Genomic DNA, 25646 nt, shown 5'->3' with positions numbered 1-25646 from the left:
GACCAGGTCCCCAAAACTTAACTCTTAACGAGATCCCTTCGTAGCAAAGATCGTCTATAAAGGCTTCGTACAACGGTAAGAAATGTTACAGTTTATGGAATAATAACAGATACGACCAAACTGTCTTGTTTCTTCTGTTTTATTTAACGTAACTTTGTTCACAGTTTTATTTCGCATTCACCACTCATTCACACCCTGATGTGGAGTATATGTGAGTGCCTGAACCCTAACTCCAAAGTGCCATCGAAACCCTTTCATGAACAATTTTGGTTGTTCGACACCAACAGTCAATGATAATGATAAAATATTTTGTTATTGACTCTTCCAGTTTAGCCACCGCCCTCCACGAATGTTTTTTAGGCCGCCATTATTAATAGTTCGCGTAAAAGTTAACGTTTTTCTCCTTTTCATAAATTGGAGCCCCCTCTCTGCGATATAATTAAAAAAAAAACCGGTCTCAATACCGCGCCCCTCGTGAGATGCGTATAGATTTATCCCGGAATTTACCGCCCTGTAGGTGTACTCAATTTAATGACCACACTTCGCTATCCGCGATTTCGTGTAACTAATTATCCTTTTGTTACTCTGATCGTATACCGTAGTTATCTAAAACCCGCCCCTATATTTTTTCATAACGCACAATTAGCACTTCTTTACTTGTTTATTTCTAAGAGTAAACGAAAAAATGACGCCGTATCATCGGCTTCGTCGATATAAAGCAAAACACCTGAATATGCCCAATTTTATCTCTTCTTATAGGATCGACTACCTTACTCATTAATTTACTACATATTATTTCCAATAACACTAAACAGTTATCGCCGTTATATTTTAATTGTATTCAAAAGCATATTATTATTACATTTATATTATATATATACATATATATTATATATAGAGAGAGGGTTTATACAAGGGCGTTGTACTTGAGGACAATATTATGGAAATGGAAGAGGATGTAGATGAAGATGAAATGGGAGCTAAGATACTGCGTGAAGAGTTTGACAGAGCACTGAAAGACCTGAGTCGAAACAAGGCCCCGGGACTAGACAACATTCCATTAGAACTACTGATGGCCTTGGGAGAGCCAGTCATGACGAAACTCTACCATCTGGTGAGCAAGATGTATGAGACAGGCGAAATACCCACAGACTTCAAGAAGAATATAATTATTACAATCCCAAAGAAAGCAGGTGTTGACAGATGTGAAAATTACCGAACTATCAGTTTAATAAATCACAGCTGCAAAATACTAACGCGAATTCTTTACAGACGAATGGAAAAACTGGTAGAACCCGACCTCGGCGAAGATCAGTTTGGATTCCGTAGAAATGTTGGAACACGTGAGACAATACTAACCATACGACTTATCTTAGAAGAAAGATTAAGAAAAGGCAAACCTACGTTTCTAGCATTTGTAGACTTAGAGAAAGCTTTTGACAACGTTAACTGGAATACTCTCTTTCAAATTCTGAAGGTGGCAGGGGTAAAATACAGGGAGCGAAAGGCTATTTACAATTTGTACAGAAACCAGACGGCAGTTATAATAGTCGAGGGGCATGAAAGGGAAGCAGTGGTTGGGAAAGGAGTGAGACAGGGTTGTAGCCTCTCCCCGATGTTATTCAATCTGTATATTGAGCAAGCAGTAAAAGAAACAAAAGAAAAGTTCGGAGTAGGTATTAAAAGTCATGGAGAAGAAGTAAAAACTTTGAGGTTCGCCGATGACATTGTAATTCTGTCAGAGACAGCAAAGGACTTGGAAGAGCAGTTGAACGGAATGGACAGTGTCTTGAAAGGAGGATATAAGATGAACATCAACAAAAGCAAAACGAGGATAATGGAATGTAGTCAAATTAAATCGGGTGATGCTGAGGGGATTAGATTAGGAAATGAGACACTTAAAGTAGTAAAGGAGTTTTGCTATTTAGGGAGTAAAATAACTGATGATGGTCGAAGTAGAGAGGATATAAAATGTAGACTGGCAATAGCAAGGAAAGCGTTTCTGAAGAAGAGGAATTTGTTAACATCGAGTATAGATTTAAGTGTCAGGAAGTCGTTTCTGAAAGTATTTGTATGGAGTGTAGCCATATATGGAAGGGAAACATGGACGATAACCAGTTTAGACAAGAAGAGAATAGAAGCTTTCGAAATGTGGTGCTACAGAAGAATGCTGAAGATAAGGTGGGTAGATCACGTAACAAATGAGGAGGTATTGAATAGAATTGGGTAGAAGAGCAGTTTGTGGCACAACTTGACTAGAAGAAGGGATCGGTTGGTAGGGCATGTTTTGAGGCATCAGGGGATCACAAATTTAGCATTGGAGGGCAGCGTGGAGGGTAAAAATCGTAGAGGGAGACCAAGAGATGAATACACTAAGCAGATTCAGAAGGATGTAGGTTGCAGTGGGTACTGGGAGATGAAGAAGCTTGTACAGGATAGAGTAGCATGGAGAGCTGCATCAAACCAGTCTCAGGACTGAAGACCACAACAACAACAACAACATTATTATTATTACAGGGCTATTACAAATGATTGAAGCGATTTTATAAATTCACTGTAGCTTCATTCATTGACATGTGGTCACGACACACTACAGACACGTAGAAAAACTCATAAAGTTTTGTTCGGCTGAAGCCGCACTTCAGGTTTCTGCCGTCAAAGCGCTCGAGAACGCAGTGAGACAAAATGGCGACAGGAGCCGAGAAAGCGTATGTCGTGCTTGAAATGCACTCACATCAGTCAGTCATAACAGTGCAACGACACTTCAGGACGAAGTTCAACAAAGATCCACCAACTGCTAACTCCATTCGGCGATGGTATGCGCAGTTTAAAGCTTCTGGATGCCTCTGTAAGGGGAAATCAACGGGTCGGCCTGCAGTGAGCGAAGAAACGGTTGAACGCGTGCGGGCAAGTCTCACGCGTAGCCCGCGGATAATTGGCTCATGCCACAACTGGAGACCGACAGCGCCGACTTCATCTTTCAACAGGATGGTGCTCCACCGCACTTCCATCATGATGTTCGGCATTTCTTAAACAGGAGATTGGAAAACCCATGGATCGGTCGTGGTGGAGATCATGATCAGCAATTCATGTCATGGCCTCCACGCTCTCCCGACTTAACCCCATGCGATTTCTTTCTGTGGGGTTATGTGAAAGATTCAGTGTTTAAACCTCCTCTACCAAGAAACGTGCCAGAACTGCGAGCTCGCATCAACGATGCTTTCGAACTCATTGATGGGGACATGCTGCGCTCAATGTGGGAGGAACTTGATTATCGACTTGATGTCTGCCGAATCACTAAAGGGGCACCTATCGAACATTTGTGAATGCCTAAAAAAACTTTGAGTTTTTGTATGTGTGTGCAAAGCATTGTGAAAATATCTCAAATAATAAAGTTATTGTAGAGCTGTGAAATCGCTTCAATCATTTGTAATAACCCTGTTGTCTTGTGACAGCCAGAGCGAGAGCACCAGCAGCAGCGAGTACTGTTTGTATAAAGCGTTTTTGTACTTATTTGCTGCGCTTAGCTTTTAAATAGTTTTTCTGGGAAAACCTAGCGTAGTTTTCGCGTCTCGTATTTCAGTGAGTGTTTCTTGATTATCAGAGTAGCTCATCAGAAGATTATCTTGGGAATTTGTCACCGTATAGAGTAGGGTAAACATAGTCATGTGTAGGGACTGTGGTTGTTGTGAGCGGACGCAAGGAGAATTGGCCACTCTTCGGGGGCAGGTGGAGGCTTTGTCTGTTAGGCTCATCGAGCTCGAGGCGCAGGCGTCGGCTCGTAGTGGCGTTGGGGCAACTGTGGTGAGACCTATGCCTACTTCGGTGGCCTTGGAATCACATGGAACCCCTGATGTCGCTGCGTCTTCCGGCAGTGAGCATCTTACCGGTCAGCCATCACTCCAGGGTGAATGGCGGACAGTGGTGGGCTCGCGCGTGCCTGGCCGAAAGGCGAAGGTGGGATCTGGCCGCGTGGCAGCTGCCTTACCCCTTTCCAACAGGTACGGGGTGCTTCCTAGTGGTGATGACATCGTTTCCGAGCCACCACAGGATGCCTCGCCTGTTGGGCCAGTGGCCGATTCTCCGGCAAGGTCCCGACAGTCACAGAGGGCGGGCCTATTAGTTATAGGGAGCTCCAACGTTAGGCGGGTTATGGAGCCCCTCAGGAAAATAGCGGGTAGGTCGGGGAAGAATGCCAGTGTGCACTCGGTGTGCTTGCCGGGGGGTCTCGTCCGTAATGTGGAGGAGGCCCTTCCGGCAGCTATTGAACGCACTGGGTGTGACCGGCTGCAGATAGTAGCACATGTCGGAACGAATGACGCCTGCCGCTTGGGTTCTGAGGCCATCCTTGGTTCCTTCCGGCGGCTGGCTGATTTGGTGAAGACAACCAGCATCGCACGCGGAGTGCAAGCTGAGCTTAATATCTGCAGCATAGTGCCCAGAGTCGATCGCGGTCCTCTGGTTTGGAGCCGTGTGGAGGGTCTAAACCAGAGGCTCAGACGACTCTGCGACTATAATGGTTGCAAATTCATCGACCTCCGTTATTGGGTGGAGAACTGTAGGGCCCCCCTAGACAGGTCAGGCGTGCACTACACACCGGAAGCAGCTACTAGGGTAGCAGAGTACGTGTGGCGTGCACACGGGGGTTTTTTAGGTTAGAGGGACCCCCCCTTGGGCGAAACGATAAAATACCTGACGGCTTACCAGAGAGGACATTATCATCGTTGATAAAGAACGTCCGCCCTCAGAGACCAAAAACAGGAAAAGTTAACGTAATATTGGTAAACTGCAGGAGTATCCAGGGCAAGGTTCCTGAATTAGTATCTCTTATTGAAGGAAATAGTGCGCATATAGTATTAGGAACGGAAAGTTGGTTAAAACCGGAAGTGAACAGTAACGAAATCCTAGACACAGAATGGAATATATACCGCAAGGATAGGATAAACGCCAATGGTGGAGGAGTATTTATAGCAGTAAAGAATTCAATAATATCCAGTGAAGTTATTAGCGAATGGGAATGTGAAATAATCTGGGTTAAGTTAAGTATCAAAGGTGGGTCAGATATGATAGTCGGATGCTTCTATAGACCACCTGCATCAGCAACCGTAGTAGTTGAGCGCCTCAGAGAGAACCTGCAGAACGTCGTGAAGAAGTTTCGTGATCATACTATTGTAATAGGGGGGAGACTTCAATCTACCAGGTATAGAATGGGATAGTCACACAATCAGAACTGGAGCCAGGGACAGAGACTCTTGTGACATTATCCTGACTGCCTTGTCCGAGAATTACTTCGAGCAGATAGAGAACCAACTCGTGAAGCTAACGTTATAGACCTCATAGCAACAAATAGACCGGAACTTTTCGACTCCGTGAATGTAGAAGAGGGTATCAGTGATCATAAGTCAGTGGTTGCATCAATGACTACAAGTGTAATAAGAAATGCCAAGAAAGGAAGGAAAATATATTTGCTTAACAAGAGTGATAGGGCACAAATCGCAGAATATCTGAGTGACCACCATCAAACGTTCATTTCTGAGGAAGAGGATGTGGAACAAAAATGGAAAAAATTCAGAAACATCGTCCAGTACGCCTTAGATAAGTTCGTATCGACTAAGGTCCAAAGCGAGGGGAAAGATCCACCGTGGTATAACAATCATGTACGAAAGGTACTACGGAAACAAAGAAAGCTTCATCATAGGTTTAAGAGTAGTCGAATCATAGCTGATAAGGAAAAGCTGAACGAAGCGAAAAAGAGCGTAAAGAGAGCAATGAGAGAAGCATTCAACGAATTCGAACATAAAACATTGGCAAACAATCTGAACAAGAACCCTAAAAAGTTTTGGTCATATGTAAAATCGGTAAGCGGATCTAAATCCCCTATTCAGTCACTCGTTGACCACGATGGCACCGAAACAGAGGACGACCGAAGAAAGGCAGAAATACTGAATTCAGTGTTCCGAAACTGTTTCACTGCGGAAAATCGTAACACGGTCCCTGACTTCAGCCGTCGCACGGACGCCAAAATGGAAAATATTGAAATAAACGATATCGGAATTGAAAAACAACTGCTATCACTTAGTAGCGGAAAAGCATCCGGACCAGAGGAGATACCCTTAAGATTCTACAGTGATTATGCTAAAGAACTTGCCCCCTTTCTATCAGCAATTTATCGTAGATCGCTGGAAGAACGTAAAGTACCTAGCGACTGGAAGAAAGCGCAGGTCGTTCCCATTTTCAAGAAGGGTCATAAATCAGATGCGAATAATTATAGGCCTATTTCGCTTACGTCAATCTGTTGTAGAATAATGGAACATGTTTTGTGTTCTCGTATTATGACGTTCTTAGATAATACAAATCTCCTTCATCATAACCAACATGGATTCAGCAAACAGAGATCATGTGAAACTCAGCTCGCCCTATTTGCCCAAGAAATTCACAGTGCCGTAGACACTGGCGAGCAGATTGATGCCGTATTCCTGGACTTCAGGAAGGCATTTGATACGGTTCCGCACTTACGTTTAGTGAAAAAAATACGAGCTTACGGAATATCGGACCAGGTTTGTGATTGGATTCAGGATTTCCTAGAAGAAAGAACACAACATGTCATTCTTAACGGTTCAAAATCTGCAGATGTAGAGGTAATTTCGGGAGTACCGCAGGGAAGCGTGATAGGACCTTTATTGTTTACAATATACATAAATGACTTAGTTGACAACATCGGTAGCTCCGTGAGGCTATTTGCAGATGACACGGTTGTCTACAAGAAAGTAGCAACATCAGAAGACTCGTACGTACTCCAGGAGGACCTGCAGAGGATTAATGCATGGTGCGACAGCTGGCAGCTTTCCCTAAACGTAGATAAATGTAATATAATGCGCATACATAGGGGCAGAAATCCATTCCAGTACGATTATGCCATAGGTGGTAAATCATTGGAAGCGGTAACGACCGTAAAATACTTAGGAGTTACTATCCGGAGCGATCTGAAGTGGAATGATCACATAAAACAAATAGTGGGAAAAGCAGGCGCCAGGTTGAGATTCATAGGAAGAATTCTAAGAAAATGTGACTCATCGACGAAAGAAGTAGCTTACAAAACGCTTGTTCGTCCGATTCTTGAGTATTGCTCATCAGTATGGGACCCTTACCAGGTTGGATTAATAGAAGAGATAGACATGATCCAGCGAAAAGCAGCGCGATTCGTCATGGGGACATTTAGTCAGCGCGAGAGCGTTACGGAGATGCTGAACAAGCTCCAGTGGCGTTACGCAATACGGAGAGGTTTATTATCGAAATTACGAGAGAGAACATTCCGGGAAGAGATGGGCAACATATTACTACCGCCCACATATATCTCGCGTAATGATCACAACGAAAAGATCCGAGAAATTAGAGCAAATACGGAGACTTACAAGCAGTCGTTCTTCCCACGCACAATTCGTGAATGGAACAGGGAAGGGGGGATCAGATAGTGGTACAATAAGTACCCTCCGCCACACACCGTAAGGTGGCTCGCGGAGTATAGATGTAGATGTAGATGTACTATTATGATCGACCAAATCGTAACAAATCGCGCGGCGTGCGTTTATAACGATAGCTTTACACTCGCCCAGCCTTTATTCATGCAATATTATATAAAAAAATACATACAGGACCGAAAGATCGATCTCTCTACCGTAACCAATAGAGGCAAATACGCTATTCAAGTTCCGTTACATCTATCTTGACTCGTATTGTTACAATGTCTATTCAGATTTTGTGGCAGTTGGGTGAGGGTGCTGCTAGTGGCGCCACTATGAGGATACGAAAGGGGTTTGCTTTAAATACACGCTCTACCGGTTGTGAGCGTTAGTTACTCTGAGACTGGACATGGTGGGGTGGTGTTAGTCAAGAATACCTTTCAGGCGGCAAAGGCGCCAACACCTTACCGATTTTGAGCTAGGTCGTTTAATGGGGCTATGAGAAGGTGGATGTTCGCTCCGTGATGTTGCAGGAAGGCTAGGAGGAATGTAGGCACTGTGCATGATTGCAGGCAGTGGTTGTCCCGAGAATGTAGAGTCGCAAATAGGCCAGGCTCCAGTCGACCACATGCATTACTGAGAGTGAAGACCACAGTGTTTGGGGGGTGGCTGTAGCGCATCGTACTACATCTGCAGAGCAAGTTGAACAGCAACTGGCACCGCAGCATGTATTTCACTGACGCCAGACCAGCACCAACTGCAACTTCAGTGGTGTCGTTTGTTTTGTTTAAGGGCGCAATAATATCTAGGGTCATACGGTTCCACGTCAGAACTGTAGAACACAGAGACAAAGAAAGAAGTTAAAAACGGAATGATATTTTCACTCTGCAGCGGAGTGTGCGCTGATATGAAACTTCCTGGCAAATTAAAACTCTGTGCCCGACCGAGACTCGAACTCGGGACCTTTGCCTTTCGCGGGCAAGTGCTCTACCATCTGAGCTACCGAAGCAAACAGCGGGCGTGAGTCGTGCTTCGGTAGCTCAGATGGTAGAGCACTTGCCCGCGAAAGGCAAAGGTCACGAGTTCGAGTCTCGGTCGGGCACACAGTTTTAATCTGCCAGGAAGTTTCATATCAGCACACACTCCGCTGCAGCGTGAAAATCTCATTCTGGAAATATCCCCCATGCTGTGGCTAAGCCATGTCTCCGCTATATCCTTTCTTTCAGGAGTGCTAGTTCTGCAAGGTTCGCAGGAGAGCTTCTGTAAAGTTTGGAAGGTAGGAGACGAGATACTGGCAGAAGTAAAGCTGTGAGTACCGGGCGTGAGTTGTGCTTCGGTAGCTCAAATGGTAGAGCACTTGCCCGCGAAAGGCAAAGGTCCCGAGTTCGAGTCTCGGTCGGGCACACAGTTTTAATCTGCCAGGAAGTTTCAAGTTAAAAACGATTACACGCTAAACCCAGTCGACGTGGAGAAAGTTCTATAAAATACCCCGCAGTCTGGGGCGATCCTAGAAATCGGTCAAGGGGGGGTGGAATGGTTTTGGGGCAATGGAATATCGCTTAACAAAAGGAGAGCAGAGCTGGGGTCCTCCACCGACAAATTGGTAAAATTTGGTGTTGCTTAAAGCAGTTTTTGGTAACTGTTTTGGAGTTCCGTGTAAAAACGTGTCTACAGAATGTGTGTGGCCGGGAAAATAATACGATTTGACCCAGATGTCCGGCGATTTCGAAGTTTTGGTCTGGGGTCAGCAATTTAAGTGTTGGTAGGCATACCCGGCATATTTAGCTTTCTTGATTATTGTAACTGGCACTTGTACATTACTATACATCCAGTGTATATTAATAAATAATAAGACGCCCATTTTAAGTTGAATGATATTTATTGGTTTAGATAGTAAGCAATTTTCCGCTCTTATTCTTTTGTTAAAATGTGTTTGAAATACATTGCAACCTATATTCTTAGATAATTATACAAAAATGATTGAATTTTATTGAAGTGGGATGTGCTGATTTCTGAAGTCATTTTATCCGGTATAATATATACTCCATTGGGGGGGGGGGGTGGAGATATAGCCCCCATAGCTCCCCCCCCCCCCCCCGTTGCTGCCGCCCCTGCCCGTAGAGAAACGGATATCCTGAACTAAAAATTAAATGTCATTCGCTATATTGCTACGACAGATAAAAAATAAAACGCGGTCGATACTCCACGCGTCGTTCGTTAAAACGGCCGATAACTCACAAGGCAAACACAAACGAGAACGTTGTTGTTGTTGTGGTCTTGAGTCCTCAGACTGGTTTGATGCACCTCTCCATGCTACTCTATCCTGTGCAAGCTTCTTCATCTCCCAGTACCTAATGCAACCTACATCCTTCTGAATCTGCTTAGTGTATTCATCTCTTGGTCTCCCTCTACGATTTTTACCCTCCACGCTGCCCTCCAATGCTAAAGTGGTGATCCCTTGATGCCTCAGAACATGTCCTACCAACCGATCCCTTCTTCTAGTCAAGTTGTGCCACAAACTTCTCTTCTCCCAAATCCTATTCAATACCTCCTCATTAGTTACGTGATCTACCCACCTTATCTTCAGCATTCTTCTGTAGCACCACATTTCGAAAGCTTCTATTCTCTTCTTGTCCAAACTGGTTATCGTCCATGTTTCACTTCCATACATGGCTACACTCTATACAAATACTTTCAGAAACGACTTCCTGACACTGAAATCTATAGTCGATGTTAACGAGAACGTAAGGGGTTAAAAAAAGGCATTTCGTCAGCAAATGGACGCAATGAGCACGGTGGTGGATCACCACTAAACAAGTGCTGATGGCTAAGAAGACAGTGCCCGATATGCAACCTAGTTTAAATGTTCTCCTCCCGTGGCCGTGCGGTTCTAGGCGCTGCAGTCTGGAACCGCGAGACCGCTACGGTCGCAGGTTCGAGTCCTGCCTCGGGCATGGGTGTGTGTGATGTCCTTAGGTTAGTTAGGTTTAATTAGTTCTAAGTTCTAGGGGACTGATGACCTCAGAAGTTAAGTCTCATAGTGCTCAGAGCCATTTTTTGACCCTGCTGACTGCTGACAGACGGCAACACAGAGATCATCGGAGGGAATGGATGAACGCGCGGGGTGAGGTACGAGGACTGCAGCCTCGGCAGCAGCGTCAGCAGTCTTGTTTTCTATCGAAACCTACGTCAACACCACGGTGGCTCCATCAAGAGTGAGCAAGTGACAGCTTTCATGGACTCGTTGCTCGAGAGAATGGACAATGTGCAGCACACAGACGCTCTGAATGACACTGTGAATGTCTGAGCAGATGAGGTAATTGAGAAGCCTGTGTCTCCGGATGTACCGTGTGGCCTGATACAGGGCAAAGAGCCCTGCTGTAAATACTGAGCAGTGTTCCGGAAGCTGATACCATGTGTTGGTGACAATGACAAAGGCACACCAGACACGATCAGTCCGAGAGTCATTAGTGTACACAAAGGTAATATCGCAAAGTTCTGTGCGGAGGTCGTGGAACTGAAGGCGATAGGAAGCGAATGAAGGTCAAGGTGAACATGGGCCATTGGACGAAGCCAAGGTGGTAAAGGGTTTACACCCACCGGGAAAGTGCCAGGCAGCGTGAAGTTAAGCCACTGGAGCACAAGCTGAAACCAACTCCAGGAGCTATCAGAGAGAGGAATTTGCTCCTTACTGGCTATCAAGGGAGTCATCAAAGAAGGAGGCATAGGATTGATGGCCACGCATGGTAGACTAGTTAAAATGGTTCAAATGGCTCTCAGCACTATGGGACTAAACATCTGAGGTCATCAGTCCCCTGCCGGCCGGGGTGGCCGAGCGGATCTAGGTGCTACAGTCTGAAACCGCGCGACTGCTAGGGTCGCAGGTTCGAATCCTGCCTCGGACATGGATGTGTGTGATGTCCTTAGGTTAGTTAGGTTTAAGTAGTTCTAACTTCTAGGGGACTGATGACCTCAGATGTTAACTCTGATAGTGCTCAGAGCCATTTGAACCATTTTTTCATCAGTCCCCTAGAGCTTAGAACTACTTAAACCTAACTAAGCTAAGGACATCACACACATCCATGCCCGAGGCAGGATTCGAACCTGCGACCGTAGCAGTCGCGCGGTTCTGAAGCGCCTAGATCCGCTCGACCACAGCGGCCGGCATGGCAGAATAGCGGCCTGTATATCTGCTGAGGAGAAAGTCACTGTGGTAGAACAGCGGTACTTTGGCAGGTTCTGCATACAGACAGTCAACCAGGCTAGTGTAACAGGCACCAGTGGCCAAACGGATGCCACGATGGTGGATAGTATTGAGACGGCGCAAGAGCGACGAACGTGCAGTTGCGTAAACGAAACACCCGTACTCTAGTCTCGAACGGACAAGGTACCGGACCAAACAGAGGGGTGTGGTTCAATCTGCTCACCAGGAAGTACCGCTGAGGACATGTAGGACATTGAGGGACAGCAGTTCAGTGGTGTCAAGCGACAGCTTGTTGAAGGATTGGCCGGATGTCTGTTGTGTTTTCTGATGAAAGCTGGTCCTGTCTAGGTGCCAGTGACGGCCGTGTGTTTAATAGAAAGGGCCAGCTGAGGGCTTGCAACCAACCTGTCTGCATGATAGACACACTGGACCTGCATCTGAAGTTACGGTCTGGGGTGCGATTTCGTATCACAGTAGGATCATAATGTAGCAGATTATTACTGCTTTGAAAGCACAGCTTGCCGTGGAGTCAGGAGAGCAGATTTTGGTTGTCACGCTGGAACAGCTGACGCTGGCTACTGGGCATGTCGAGCAGTGTAGTTGGCTAATGCTGCAAAATAATAAAAAAAGTGTCTCTGAGCACTATCGGACTCAATATGTGAGGTCATCAGTCCCCTTGACTTAGAACTACTTGAAGCTAACTAACCTAAGGACATCACGCACAGCCATGCCCGAGGCAGGATTCGAACCTGTGACCTTAGCAGAATCGCGGTTCCGGACTGAAGCGCCTAGAACCACTCGGCCACAGCGGCCTGCTCCTAATGCTGCGTGCAATACATTACACGTACTCACTACGGATCTGCAGAAGTACTTTTAAATATTAATCGATCATTTTCATACTCACTGTACCAAATTCTATGGATAACACAACAGCACTATATAAAATTTCAAATCGATATCTTCAGTATTTTCGGAGATACAAATTTTTACGTAAAACATGCAATAACTGTGCTGGCATTGTGAAACCGAGAAACTGTAATGTATTCATGTACGACTATAGTATCAACTGAAACTACAACGAACAGGATGTTGTTGTTGTGGTCTTCAGTCCAGAGACTGGTTTGATGCAGCTCTCCATGCTACTCTATCCTGTGCAAGCTGCTTCATCTCCCAGTACCTACTGCAGCCTACATCCTTCTGAATCTGCTTAGTGTATTCATCTCTTGGTCTCCCTCTACGATTTTTACCCTTCGTGCTGCCCTCCAATACTAAATTGGTGATCCCTTGATGCCTCAGAATATGTCCTACCAACCGATCCCTTCTTCTAGTCAAGTTGTGCCACAAACTTCTCTTCTCCCCAATCCTATTCAATACCTCCTCATTAGTTATGTGATTTACCCATCTAATCTTCAGCATCCTTCTGTAGCACCACATTTCGAAAGCTTCTATTCTCTTCTTGTCAAAACTATCGTCCACGTTTCACTTCCATACATGGCTACACTCCATACAAATACTTTCAGAAAAGACTTCCTGACACTTAAATCTGTACTTGATGTTAATAAATTTCTCTTCTTCAGAAACGCTTTTCTTGCCATTGCCAGTCTACATTTTGTATCCTCCCTACTTCGACCATCATCAGTTATTTTGCTCCCCAAATAGGAAAACTCAAAACGAAGAGGATACGTTTATATAGTCTAATTTTCTGGATTTTTCTTTAGTTTCATTCCCACAGATATCTGACGTAATTAAAGCATCTTGGAAAACTATTAAATCATCGTGTTTTGGTTGTGTGAGTGTTTTGCGAGGCAGAGAGTGAATGGAGGAAATACGTAGAGTGTGAATGTGATATTTGTTAAAAGTATGTGACTCTATGCGCGACAGAGTTGTTGTGCAATGGGGGAATTTGTGACGTGTGTCCCACTGAGCTTGATTTTGTAAAAGGCAGCCAGAAGGGGCTTTGAGTATTAAATTTATTAGTAATTCTTTTTGTGGAAAGGAATCTTATTTTGTTCTCATTAAATTTTATTTAGTTTCTGAATTATGATACTTCTAGTCTAAATTACTCGTGACAATCTGATTGACTGCCATTAGATATGCCGAGATTATAGGGGTGCTCGAGATGATCTGAATGGCTTTGTAACAGGCTACACGATAGCGATTCAGCATTTCCCGAGCATTTCAGTAGGGCCTTGTGCCTCAGATCTACGAGCCGGCATTATCGCTCAGGAGCCGTCTTCTGGTGAACAGCTACATTGAATGGCGGTGATCAAATTTGTACCAAAATGAAGAAATTCGCGCGTTTGGTCGGTTCTCGTGTCGTTGACGAAAGGCGAGTACAGTGTTGAGTATTTTGTGGAAGTTTTAGCTTTGTGAGTAGTTTATTTTAGGAGATATTTTCGTGTGAACATTTCATGTCGTCCATAAACTCCATGCGGCGTGTTTCGAGCAGATAACGAGACATTATGATGAGCACATCTTTACAGGGCGCCTACTGAACGAATGAATGTATTAACTCGCGAATCGTAGTGGATCAGTGACTGTTTAAGGACGTTCAAAATATCGGGTCTGACTAAATGTCTTCTGGCTGCTTTAGGGTATGAAAATGTAACAGAGGCAGTCAGTAACATTGCATAACTGTTGTCGTGATATTAAATACGGAACTGATAGCCGTTTTCCTTGTTGTGAAACAGGCCTTGTGGCCGAGCGGTTCTAGGCACTTCAGTTTGGAACCGCGCGCCCGCTACGGTCGCAGGTTCCAATCCTGCCTCGGGCATGGATGTGTGTGATGTCCTTAGGTTAGTTAGGTTTAAGTAGTTCTAGGTTCTATTGGACTGATGACCTCAGATGTTAAGTCCCACGATGCCAGACTGAGATTCATTGGAAGAATCCTAAGGAAATGCAATCCGAAAACAAAGGAAGTAGGTTACAGTACGCTTGTTCGCCCACTGCTTGAATACTACTCAGCAGTGTGGGATCCGTACCAGATAGGGTTGATAGAAGAGATAGAGAAGATCCAACAGAGAGCAGCGCGCTTCGTTACAGGATCATTTAGTAATCGCGAAAGCGTTACGGAGATGATAGATAAACTCCAGTGGAAGACTCTGCAGGAGAGACGCTCAGTAGCTCGGTACGTGCTTTTGTTGAAGTTTCGAGAACATACCTTCACCGAGGAGTCAAGCAGTATATTGATCCCTCCTACATATATCTCGCGAAGCGACCATGAGGATAAAATCAGAGAGATTAGAGCCCACACAGAGGCATACCGACAATCCTTTTTTCCGCGAACAATACGAGACTGGAATAGAAGGGAGAACCGATGGAGGTACTCAAGGTACCCTCCGCCACACACCGTCAGGTGAATTCCGGAGTATGGATGTAGATGTAGATCTAGAGGTAGATAGTGCTCAGAGCCTTGTTGTGAAGACAATAAACCAACTTAAAGGAAAATTTAGACTTCAAACGAGTCATGCAAGAATCCTGAACGCTCGATAGTTTAACTTTTAGCTACTGCCCGTGGACTGGAGTATGTGGCTTTCCAGGTATTTAGTAGAATTTTCGTCAACGAAGCTTTTGTCGGCTACATCAGTATCTACCATCGCTGAGTGAAGGGACAGACAACCTGAAACCTATTCAGGTAGGTGGATTGATCGTTTAAAGGATAGTGAGAAACCAATCCGCTCCGTCGCACTCTCTCGTTGTTATCCCAAACATGCTGACTGCAACTTTGGTTATTCCCTTTCTTGCCAGCCATGAACAGCATTGGTTCAAATGGCTCTGAGCACTATGGGACTTAACTTGTGAGGTCATCAGTCCCCTAGAGCTTAGAAGTACTTAAATCTAACTAACCTAAGGACATCACTCACATCATGCCCGAGGCAGGATTCGAATCTGCGACCGCAGCGGTCGCGCGGTTTTAGACTGTACCGCCTAGAACCGCTCGGCCACTACGGCCGACATGAACAGCATTCTAGGAGGAGTTTCTCAACAGGATAACGTTCGCTATTCTAACCCAACATGCTCTACAGAGTATCGACATGTAGCGTTGGCCTGCTCCATCACCAAATCTGTCGCCATCCGAGCACATGAGCCAACTACATCGTACGACAACTCCACCGTCATCCACAAACAGCATTAACCGTCCCTGTACTGAGCGACCAGGTGTAACAGGTATATACACTACTGGCCATTAAAATTGCTACACCACGAATATGAGGCGCTACAGGCGCGAAATTTAACCGACAGGAAGAAGATGCTGTGATATGCAAATGATTAGCTTTTCAGAGCATTCACACAAGGCTGGCACCAGTGGCGACACCTACAACGTGCTGACATGACGAAAGTTTCCAACCGATTTCTGATAGCCAAACAGAATTGACCGGCGTTTCCTGGTGAAACGTTGTTGTGATGCCTCGTTTAAGGAGAAGAAATGCATACCATCACGTTTCCGACTTTGATAAAGGTCGGATTGTAGCCTATCGCGATTGCGGTTTATCTTATCGCGACATTGCTGCTCGCGTTGGTCGAGATCCAATGACTGTTAGCAGAATATGGTATCGGTGGGTTCAGGAGGGTAATACGGAACGCCGTGTTGGAACCCAACGGCCTCGTATCACTAGCAGTCGAGATGACAGGCATCTTATCCGCACGGGTGTGACGGATCCTGCAGCCACGTCTCGATCCCTGAGTCAACAGATGGGGACGTTTGCAAGACAACAACCATCTGCATGAACAGTTCGACGACGTTTGCAGCAGCACGGACTATCAGCACGGAGACCGTGGCTGCGGTTACCCTTGACGCTTCATCACAGACAGGAGCGCCTGCGATGGTGTACTCGACGACGAACCTAGTTGCACCAATGGGAAAACGTCATTTTTTCGGATGAATCCAGGTTCTCTTTACAGCATCGTGATGGTCGCATCCGTGTTTGGCGACATCGCGGTGAACGCACATTGGAAGCGTGTATTCGTCATCGCCATACTGGCGTATCACCCGGCGTGATGGTATGGGGTGCCATTATTTACACATCTCGGTCACCTCTTGTTCGCCTTGACGGCACTTTGAACAGTGGACGTTACATTTCAGATGTGTTACGAGCCTGGCTCTACCCTTCATTCGATCCCTGCGAAACCCTACATTTCAGCAGGATAATGCACGACCGCATGTTGCAGGTCCTAGACGGGCCTTTCTGGATATAGAAAATGTTCGACTGCTGCTTTGGCCAGCACATTCTCCAGATCCCTCACCAACTGAAAACGTCTGGTCACTTGTGGCCGAGCAACTGGCTTGTCACAATATGCCAGTCACTAGTCTTGATGAACTGTGGTATCGTGTTGAAGCTGCATGGGCAGCTGTACCTGTACACGCAATCCAAGCTCTGTTTGACTCAATGCCCAGGCGTATCGAGGCCGTTATTACGGCCAGAGGTGGTTGTTCTGGGTACTGATTTCTCAGGATCTATGCACGCAAATTGCGTGAAAATGTAATCACATGTCAGTTCTAGTATAATATATTTGTGCGAGGTATACCAGTTTATCATCTGCATTTCTTCTTGGTGTAGCAATTGTAATGGCCAGTAGTGTAACTCCATCCCATAAACGCCGGCCGCGGTGGCCGTGCGGTTCTAGGCGTTCCATTCCGGAGCCGCGCTGTTGCTACGGTCGCAGGTTCGAATCCTGCCTCGGGCATGGGTGTATGTGATGTCCTTAGGTTAGTTAGGTGTAAGTAGTTCTAAGTTCTAGGGGACTGATGACCACAGCAGTTGAGTCCCATAGTGCTAAGAGCCATTTGAACCATTTTGAGCCATCCCATAAACTGACATCCGGCATAGGTGCAACGCAGTGCATGGACGTTTGCATGCTTGAATTCGACATTCTTGTCGGTACACCAGTTATTAATTCACCAGTATTTTACATCTGCAATGGCTGAACTCTCGCTTACCTCAACTTGTGATGTTGTAAATGCCGGCCGGAGAGGCAGAGCGGTTCTAGGCGCTACAGTCTGGAACCGCACGACCGCTATTGTCGTAGGTTCGAATCCTGCCTCGAGCATGGATGCGTGTGATGTTCTTAGGTTTGTGTGATGTCCTTAGGTTAGTTAGGTTTAAGTTGTTCTAAGTCTAGGGGACCGATGACTTCAGAAGTTAAGTCCCATAGTGCTCAGAGCCATTTGAACCATTTTTCTTATCTTGCAATGTTAATCACTTGAATGTGTTACCTGGACAAATGTATTCCAGAATTCGTTACTCTACATTAAATATTTGTTGTTGTTGAGATTGTTCCACTTCAGTGTATTTTCAGAGCCAATTTTATTTTGGCTACTCTACATATTAACGACTTGTGCGACAGGTGCAGCTGTAAGGAGGGCTACCTGGCAGCACCAGCAGACAACAGCTGCCTGAGTCCGTGCGAGTTGCGAGGCTGCGAACACGGCTCCTGCACGGACCTGCACACGTGTACCTGCGACCCGGGCTACAGCCACCAGGGTGAGTACCTGCTGCTGCTGCTGTCTGACCGTAACAGGTCTCTGGATACTAAGGCTACAACTCTTAATACACATTACAGATGTTGGTCTAGTGTGTCTATCACGCAGATAAGTTGGTTGTAGGGCCTCAGCTGGCCCCCTCCTAACAATCATGCGACCATCACTGGCACCGAGGCAGAACCAGCTTGCATCACAAAACACCAAAGACATCTGCATTTACAGGGTGGTGCACGAAATGTGTTACCAAATGTTTCTTTCACAATTTACGACGCATTTTAGATATCCTGCTGGGATCTCTACAGCAGTACCAGCAGAGCTTGGAAAAACAAACGAGTTACTAAATGACGTGTAATTCACGGTACTGCCGCTAGGAGACTACTAAGCAGCAATGGCTGACAATGGAAGACTGACGACACAGCAACGATCGGCAATTGTGTTACTTTTTCGTGAAACGAAAAGCCTTGTTGTGACTCAGAGGCGTTTTCGACAACAGTTTAACACACAATGGGTCCCTTGCAAAAAGACCATCCGCAGGTTGTACGATAAATTTGTACAGGAAGGAACAGTATCGGAAGCGAAGCGACCTCAGCCTAAGCCTGTTTGCTCGCCGGAGAATACTGAAGCTGTACGAGTTGCTGTACAGGGAAGTCCCGGGAAATCGTGTAGAAAGGCAGCAGTGCAACTGGGAATACCCAGACGCTCCGTTCAACGCGTTCTTAAAAGTGACCTCCGTATGTACCCATACGAGATGACCTGTGCACAGAAGCTCACTGAAGAACACAAGCAGCAGAGACTACTGTTTGCTCAGTGGGCGGAGGATAGAGAAGAAACTCTCAACAACGTTTGTTTTTCAGACGAGCCGCATTTTCATTTAGACGGTGTGGTTAAAACAAAATGTACGCTTTTGGGCCACTGAAAATCCACAAGTGCTTCACGAACGACAACATTATGCTCCGAGGATTACAGCGTGGGCAGCAATTTCCAGTCACGGACTTATCGGACCGTTTTTCTTTGAAGAAACTGTGAACAGCGAGCGTTATTTGAGCATGCTTCGCATTAACTTCATTCCACAGCTTCTTGCTACTGCCTTGCCCTCCAACACGCAGTGGTTCATGCAAGATGGAGCAAGGCCACATACTGCAAACACTGTGTTGGAGTTTTTACACGAGCATTTCGACATGCGGATCATTTCACTCAGGTTCCCAGGTCGCTTCAATGACAGATAAAATTGGCCCCCCAATAGTCCAGACCTCAGTCCATGCGACTTTTTATCTTTGCTGGTACCTAAAGGAAAAATTTTTCCCGAAACGTCCACGTGATTCAATGGAGTTCAGAAGACTTATTCTTCAAGCTTCCAGTGAAATTACGGAAGACAGGTGCCGTAGGGTAATCACTAACTTCATTATTCGCTTGAAGGAAGTTACGAAACGAAATGGTGGACATATTGGGCATGTGCTGAGCTAGAACAAATCTCCATGGACGGCTCTTCATTGTAGTATATTTACCTTTCAGATTGTATTGACAAAGTTTATATTCAAAAACAAAATGGTAACACATTTCGTGCGCCACGCCGTATGTTCAGGCACCCATGTTTCATCTTGTTTCCATATGTTTGTCCAGCCTCTGCCTATCTGGTGGAAACACCATCAAGGTAAAATTAAAGAGATCTGATGTCACACAGATAGTGCACCTTTTTTGTGACTGTAACAGCAATGTAAGGAAGGGGTTATAATGCTTATGTTAATAGCGTGTAGTCAATGAATGATACCTAAGATTACGCAATATTGGGCAACATCTTGCCACTGGAGTGTGTGTGTGTGTGTGTGTGTGTGTGTGTGTGTGTGTGTGTGTGAGAGTGAGTGAGTGAGTGAGAGAGAGAGAGAGAGAGAGAGAGGGGGGGGGGGAGCGAGGGAGGCAGAGGGAGATGGTAAGTAAACTGGGGGACACATAGCGTCCCTGGTGACGTGGCATTACATCCTCCACGGCAGGAGATGGCCAGCAGTTGACCCCAGAAGGCAACATATATACAGACAACAAAACGGAGGGCTTTGACTGGCCCAAAACACAAGGAAGAAAGTTCCTACCTTGTGTCAGGGTAACAGAGCGGCAGTTGTGAAGCGATGGCAGAGGTGATCGGTTCAGTGTCGAACGTACATCCCGTTGATCTTGACAGCTAAACTGTGGCGCTGTTTAGAGTTTGCTAAATGTGTCAGTTCCGGCGAGATCGTGCACCAGCACTCTCACCTGAAAATGGCGGCCAGTTGGACCGCGGAAATATTGTGTCATGAAGACGTTATGATCCGGGTGCATACCCGAGAAGAATATTATCAATTATTACGCCAGGAAAGCCTTCGTAGTCACGTGCCACCGTGAAATTTAAAATTTTCCCGGCGAACTGAATATTCAAAAAGATTTCGGGCTTGCAGCCGGTCGTCGTTAGCTTCCATCCACGATATTTCGACTGGACAACTGTAAGCCATCCTCAGGTAAACCGAACGTTCTCGTGAATCAGCAGCCCTCAAACCAACTGTTTTTTGGAGGTATGTGGATGACACTTCCGTACTGTGGCCTCATGGAGAACAAAAATTAATGGAGTTTTTAGATCGCCTCAACTCCATTCATGAGAACAATCGGTTTACCGTGGAATTAGAGAAAAATGGTTGTCTCCCTTTCTTGGACGTGCTAGTTAGACGGAAGTGTGGTGTCACCGCCAGACACCACACTTGCTAGGTGGTAGATTAAATCGGCCGCGGTCCATTTAGTACATGTCGGACCCGCGTGTCGCCACTGTGTGATCGCAGACCTAGCGCCACCACAAGGCAGGTCTCGTGATACGAACAAGCACTCGCCCCAGTTGGACGGACGACCTAGCTAGCGACTAGATGTACGAAGCCTTTCTCTCTCATTAACCGAGAGACAGAATAGCCTTCAGCTAAGTTAATGGCTGCGAACTAGCAAGGCGCCATTAGCCTTACAGTGATTGTAATTAAAGTCTCCTGTGTATAGTCACGAGCGATGTACCACAATGATTGATTAAAGATAAGTATTAATCCAGCTACATACTTTTCTTCATAGCATTAATTACTTAGCCTGTTCCAGTACTTCACGCCCGTCTGCGTTAGTCTAGCGTGCATTTTCAGCCATCTCGACCTACAAGGTGTTGGCCCAGCTGCCGACACATCAGGAAGAGTGGTGGCTCTCTGGGGCATTCGGTTTATCGAAAGCCCACACATACTGATTTGTATTTAAATTCGTCCAGCTGCCATCACCCATCGCAAACAATTAGTGTACTTAAAACACTTGTACACAGAGCTCATGTAGTGTCAGATGCAGATAGTCTGCCTGAAGAGCTTGCCCATCTGAAGAGGGTTTTCAAAGAGAATGGATATTCTACCCGGAAAATTAGCAAGGCACTCGCAATTAAGCCAAAGAAACAGGGAGTGGAGAAAGAAGAGAGCACGTCTACTAAATCTTTAGCTTTTCTTTCCTTTGTTGGCAACATTTCCTTCAAAATTGCACGAATCCTCCACGGTTTCGAAGTGAAAGTAATTTTCCGTCCACCATCGAAGATTTCTGACCTGCTGGGACCAGTGAAAGGCGATCTGGTAATACGGAAGGCGGGAATTTATAAAATACCTTGTCAGTGTGGCATGTCATACACAGGACAAACATTGCGAACAGTAGAAGAACGTTGCACTGAACATCAACGCTGTACTCGCCTTTTGCAACCAAGCAAGTCTGCAATTGCTGAGCATTGCATTTCCACTGGACACTCAATGGAGTAATGCAAGAGCCGGCCGAAGTGGCCGTGCGGTTAAAGGCGCTGCAGTCTGGAACCGCAAGACCGCTACGGTCGTAGGTTCGAATCCTGCCTCGGGCATGGATGTTTGTGATGTCCTTAGGTTAGTTAGGTTTAACTAGTTCTAAGTTCGAGGGGACTAATGACCTCAGCAGTTGAGTCCCATAGTGCTCAGAGCCATTTTTTTGAGTAATGCAAGACAACAATTTTGGCCACACTAACATCCTATTGGGACTCCGTTCACAAAAGAATCAGTGGAAATTCGCATGACAGACAATTTTATGAGCCGTGACAATGGCTACCAGCTAGATAATGCGTGGAACTCCGTCACCTCTAAGATCTGCTCCAGACGAATACGTCAGAGTACTCCGATGGCCGCGGCAACTGACAACGCCGAAGACAGCTGAGTTCTGCAGTTCCACCAGCGAGGGCGCTGCTGGCGGGCGGTGTGGTTCGTCTCTCCATATGATTTTGACGCATGCGCGGAATACTCGCTGCACGCTATATATTATGAAACGGAGGGCGTCTTCGTCAGTCTGAGGATGGATGGCTGTTGTCCAGTCGAAATATCGTGGATGGAAGCTAACGACGACCGGCTACAAGCCCGAAATCTTTTTGAAAATGTGTCATCGTTTCAGCGTGATATGCGAGTGAATGTAAGACCATTGTAATGTGAGTACGCCACATGTAAATGTGTTTTGTAAACCACCACAAAGCAAATTAGTAGAATTAAAAATGGCATCCCTCGAAGAAAAGTGTACCCTATGATTCGACCACTAGCTCCTGTCGGACTTCATTTCATTCTACACTGTTACATCTATCCATCCAGATCCTGAGTCACGCGAATCCACGACCAATTCTCCTACTGTGCAGAGAGGACATAGTCATCTGAAAGATGGAAGTCAGTGTATGTCAGCTAGCCACAGCGAGATACGACGGATGTGTGTGTCCACCAGCAACATCGCCGTGTTCAGAAGGTCTGTCACCAATAGCTTCTGTGGCCAGTCTTGCTAACACAGGGGCAGTGCTGATGCGCAGGGGATGGAGAGATGGTGGTACCGAAAGTACCCTTCCCCTCGCACTACAAGGTGGGTTGGCGAGTACAGATGTACGAGGGTCACCCCAAAAGAATCCATCTTTTTTCTAAATGTTTGAAAGTTGTACAGTGTGTAGATACATCCTTTAGGAACAATATTTTCATTTCTCCACATAATTTCCATTCCTCTCAACTGTCTTACGCCATCTTGGAACCAGCGCCTGTATACCTGCACGGTAAAATTCTGGACCAACCTGTTGGAGCCACTGTTTGGCAGCGTGCACAAGGGAATCTTCATCTTCAAACCTTGTCCCACAAAGACAGTCTTTCAGTTTCCCAAAGAGATGATAGTCACATGGAGCCAGGTCAGGACTGTAAGGTGGATGTTTCAGTGTCCATCCGAGTTTTGTGATCGCTTCCACGGTTTTTTGACTGACACGTGGCCGTGCATTGTCGTGCAACAGCAAAACATCCTGCTTTTGCCGATGTGGTCGAACACGACTCAGTCGAGCTTTAAATTTCTTCAGTGTCGTCACATATGCATCAGAATTTATGGTGGTTCCACTTGGCACGATGTCCACAAGCAAGAGTCCTTCGGAATCGGAAAACACCGTAGCCGTAATTTTTCCAGCAGAAGGTGTCGTTTTGAATTTTTTTTTCTTGGGTGAATTTGCATGATGCCACACCATTGATTGCCTCTTCGTCTCTGGTGAAAAATGATGGAGCCATGTTTCATCACCTGTCACAATTCTTCCAAGAAATTCATCTGCACCATTCTCGTACTGTTCCAAAAGTTCGCTGCATACCGTTTTTCTTGTTTCTTTGCGAACCACTGTCAACACCCTGGGAACCCACCTGCCACAAACTTTTTTTAACGCCAACACTTTCAATATTCTGCAACCACTTCCTTCCCTGTCCCAACGTAGAGTGACAATTTGTTCACTGTGATGCGTCTGTCAGCGGTCACCAATTCGTTAACTCTCTGCTCATTGTCTGGAGTGTGTGCAGTACGAGGCCTGCCGCTGCGAGGACAATCCTCAATATTGCCGGGCCCGCTTTCATCACGTAACCTGCTTGCCCACCGACTAACTGTACTGCGATCAACAGCAGCATCTCCATACACCTTTTTCAACCTCTTGTGGATGTTTCCCACTGTCTCGTTTGCACAGCACAGGAATTCTATGACAGCACTTTGCTTCTGACGAACAAGTGTAGCAGCCATCTTGAAGACATGCTGTGACAGCGCCGCTCACAGGAACAGGTTGAACTAAGTTTGGAAACAAGCGGGAAGGAAGTATCTACACACTATAAAACTTTCACACATGCAGAATGAAAACTCTATTTTTGCAAAAATAGTCTGCATTTCTTTTGGAGTGACCCTCGTAGACCTGCAGAGGATTGTGATACTCCTGGCTCTGGCCGCCAGTATTTTATTTTGCTTGAAGCTCGCCTTGATGCAGTTTGATACACGTGTAGTAGCATATAGTACATAAGTGTAGTGAGGTACAAGCAGCAGATGGTACAGTACGAACCATTCCCGTGCGGGAGTCCGCCAATTGTACTGAAAAAAACCTTGGTCGGCACGTTCGGGTGCTATGAGCCGAAATGCTCAACTTATCTTATTAATTATTTATATAGTTTCCATTGTATTTAACCCAGTTTTTAGTATGACAATCTCTCATGGTTGCCCTACGAGTCTGTCGTTTTTTAAATTAAATTTCATAGTTATGAGAAACGTAAGATTAACGATATTGCAACGGAAGTTGCGATGGCACCTGCGCAGTATCTGCAAATCGTTCCAAGTGAGAATCGTGGTCAAAATACTGTTCTTAGAACTGTAAACTCACAGCATTCGCATTCTGCACACTACTTGGTGTCGAGAGTGCAGTGTACACTCCTGGAAATGGAAAAAAGAACACATTGACACCGGTGTGTCAGACCCACCATACTTGCTCCGGACACTGCGAGAGGGCTGTACAAGCAATGATCACACGCACGGCACAGCGGACACACCAGGAACCGCGGTGTTGGCCGTCGAATGGCGCTAGCTGCGCAGCATTTGTGCACCGCCGCCGTCAGTGTCAGCCAGTTTGCCGTGGCATACGGAGCTCCATCGCAGTCTTTAACACTGGTAGCATGCCGCGACAGCGTGGACGTGAACCGTATGTGCAGTTGACGGACTTTGAGCGAGGGCGTATAGTGGGCATGCGGGAGGCCGGGTGGACGTACCGCCGAATTGCTCAACACGTGGGGCGTGAGGTCTCCACAGTACATCGATGTTGTCGCCAGTGGTCGGCGGAAGGTGCACGTGCCCGTCGACCTGGGACCGGACCGCAGCGACGCACGGATGCACGCCAAGACCGTAGGATCCTACGCAGTGCCGTAGGGGACCGCACCGCCACTTCCCAGCAAATTAGGGACACTGTTGCTCCTGGGGTATCGGCGAGGACCATTCGCAGCCGTCTCCATGAAGCTGGGCTATGGTCCCGCACACTGTTAGGCCGTCTTCCGCACACGCCCCAACATCGTGCAACCCGCCTCCAGTGGTGTCGCGACAGGCGTGAATGGAGGGACGAATGGAGACGTGTCGTCTTCAGCGATGAGAGTCGCTTCTGCCTTGGTGCCAATGATGGTCGTATTCGTGTTTGGCGCCGTGCAGATGAGCG

The 25646-nt window shown here is 46.2% G+C and overlaps 1 protein-coding gene across 2 annotated transcripts in view; it reads left to right on the top strand.

The window, feature by feature from the left end:
- LOC124718897 (multiple epidermal growth factor-like domains protein 10) overlaps positions 1–25646 on the top strand; it is a 166116-nt gene that overhangs the window by 60302 nt on the left and 80168 nt on the right. For both annotated transcript variants that reach the window (XM_047244545.1, XM_047244544.1), the window contains exon 4: positions 18010–18146. In XM_047244545.1, coding sequence (XP_047100501.1) covers positions 18010–18146 — 137 coding nt within the window. The remainder of the gene's footprint in view (positions 1–18009; positions 18147–25646) is intronic.

This window comes from Schistocerca piceifrons, chromosome 10 (assembly GCF_021461385.2).
Source record: "Schistocerca piceifrons isolate TAMUIC-IGC-003096 chromosome 10, iqSchPice1.1, whole genome shotgun sequence".
NCBI classification, from domain to species: domain Eukaryota; kingdom Metazoa; phylum Arthropoda; class Insecta; order Orthoptera; family Acrididae; genus Schistocerca; species Schistocerca piceifrons.
The sequence above is the reverse complement of the archived record's forward strand: the minus strand, read 5'-3'. Positions and strand labels throughout refer to the sequence as shown.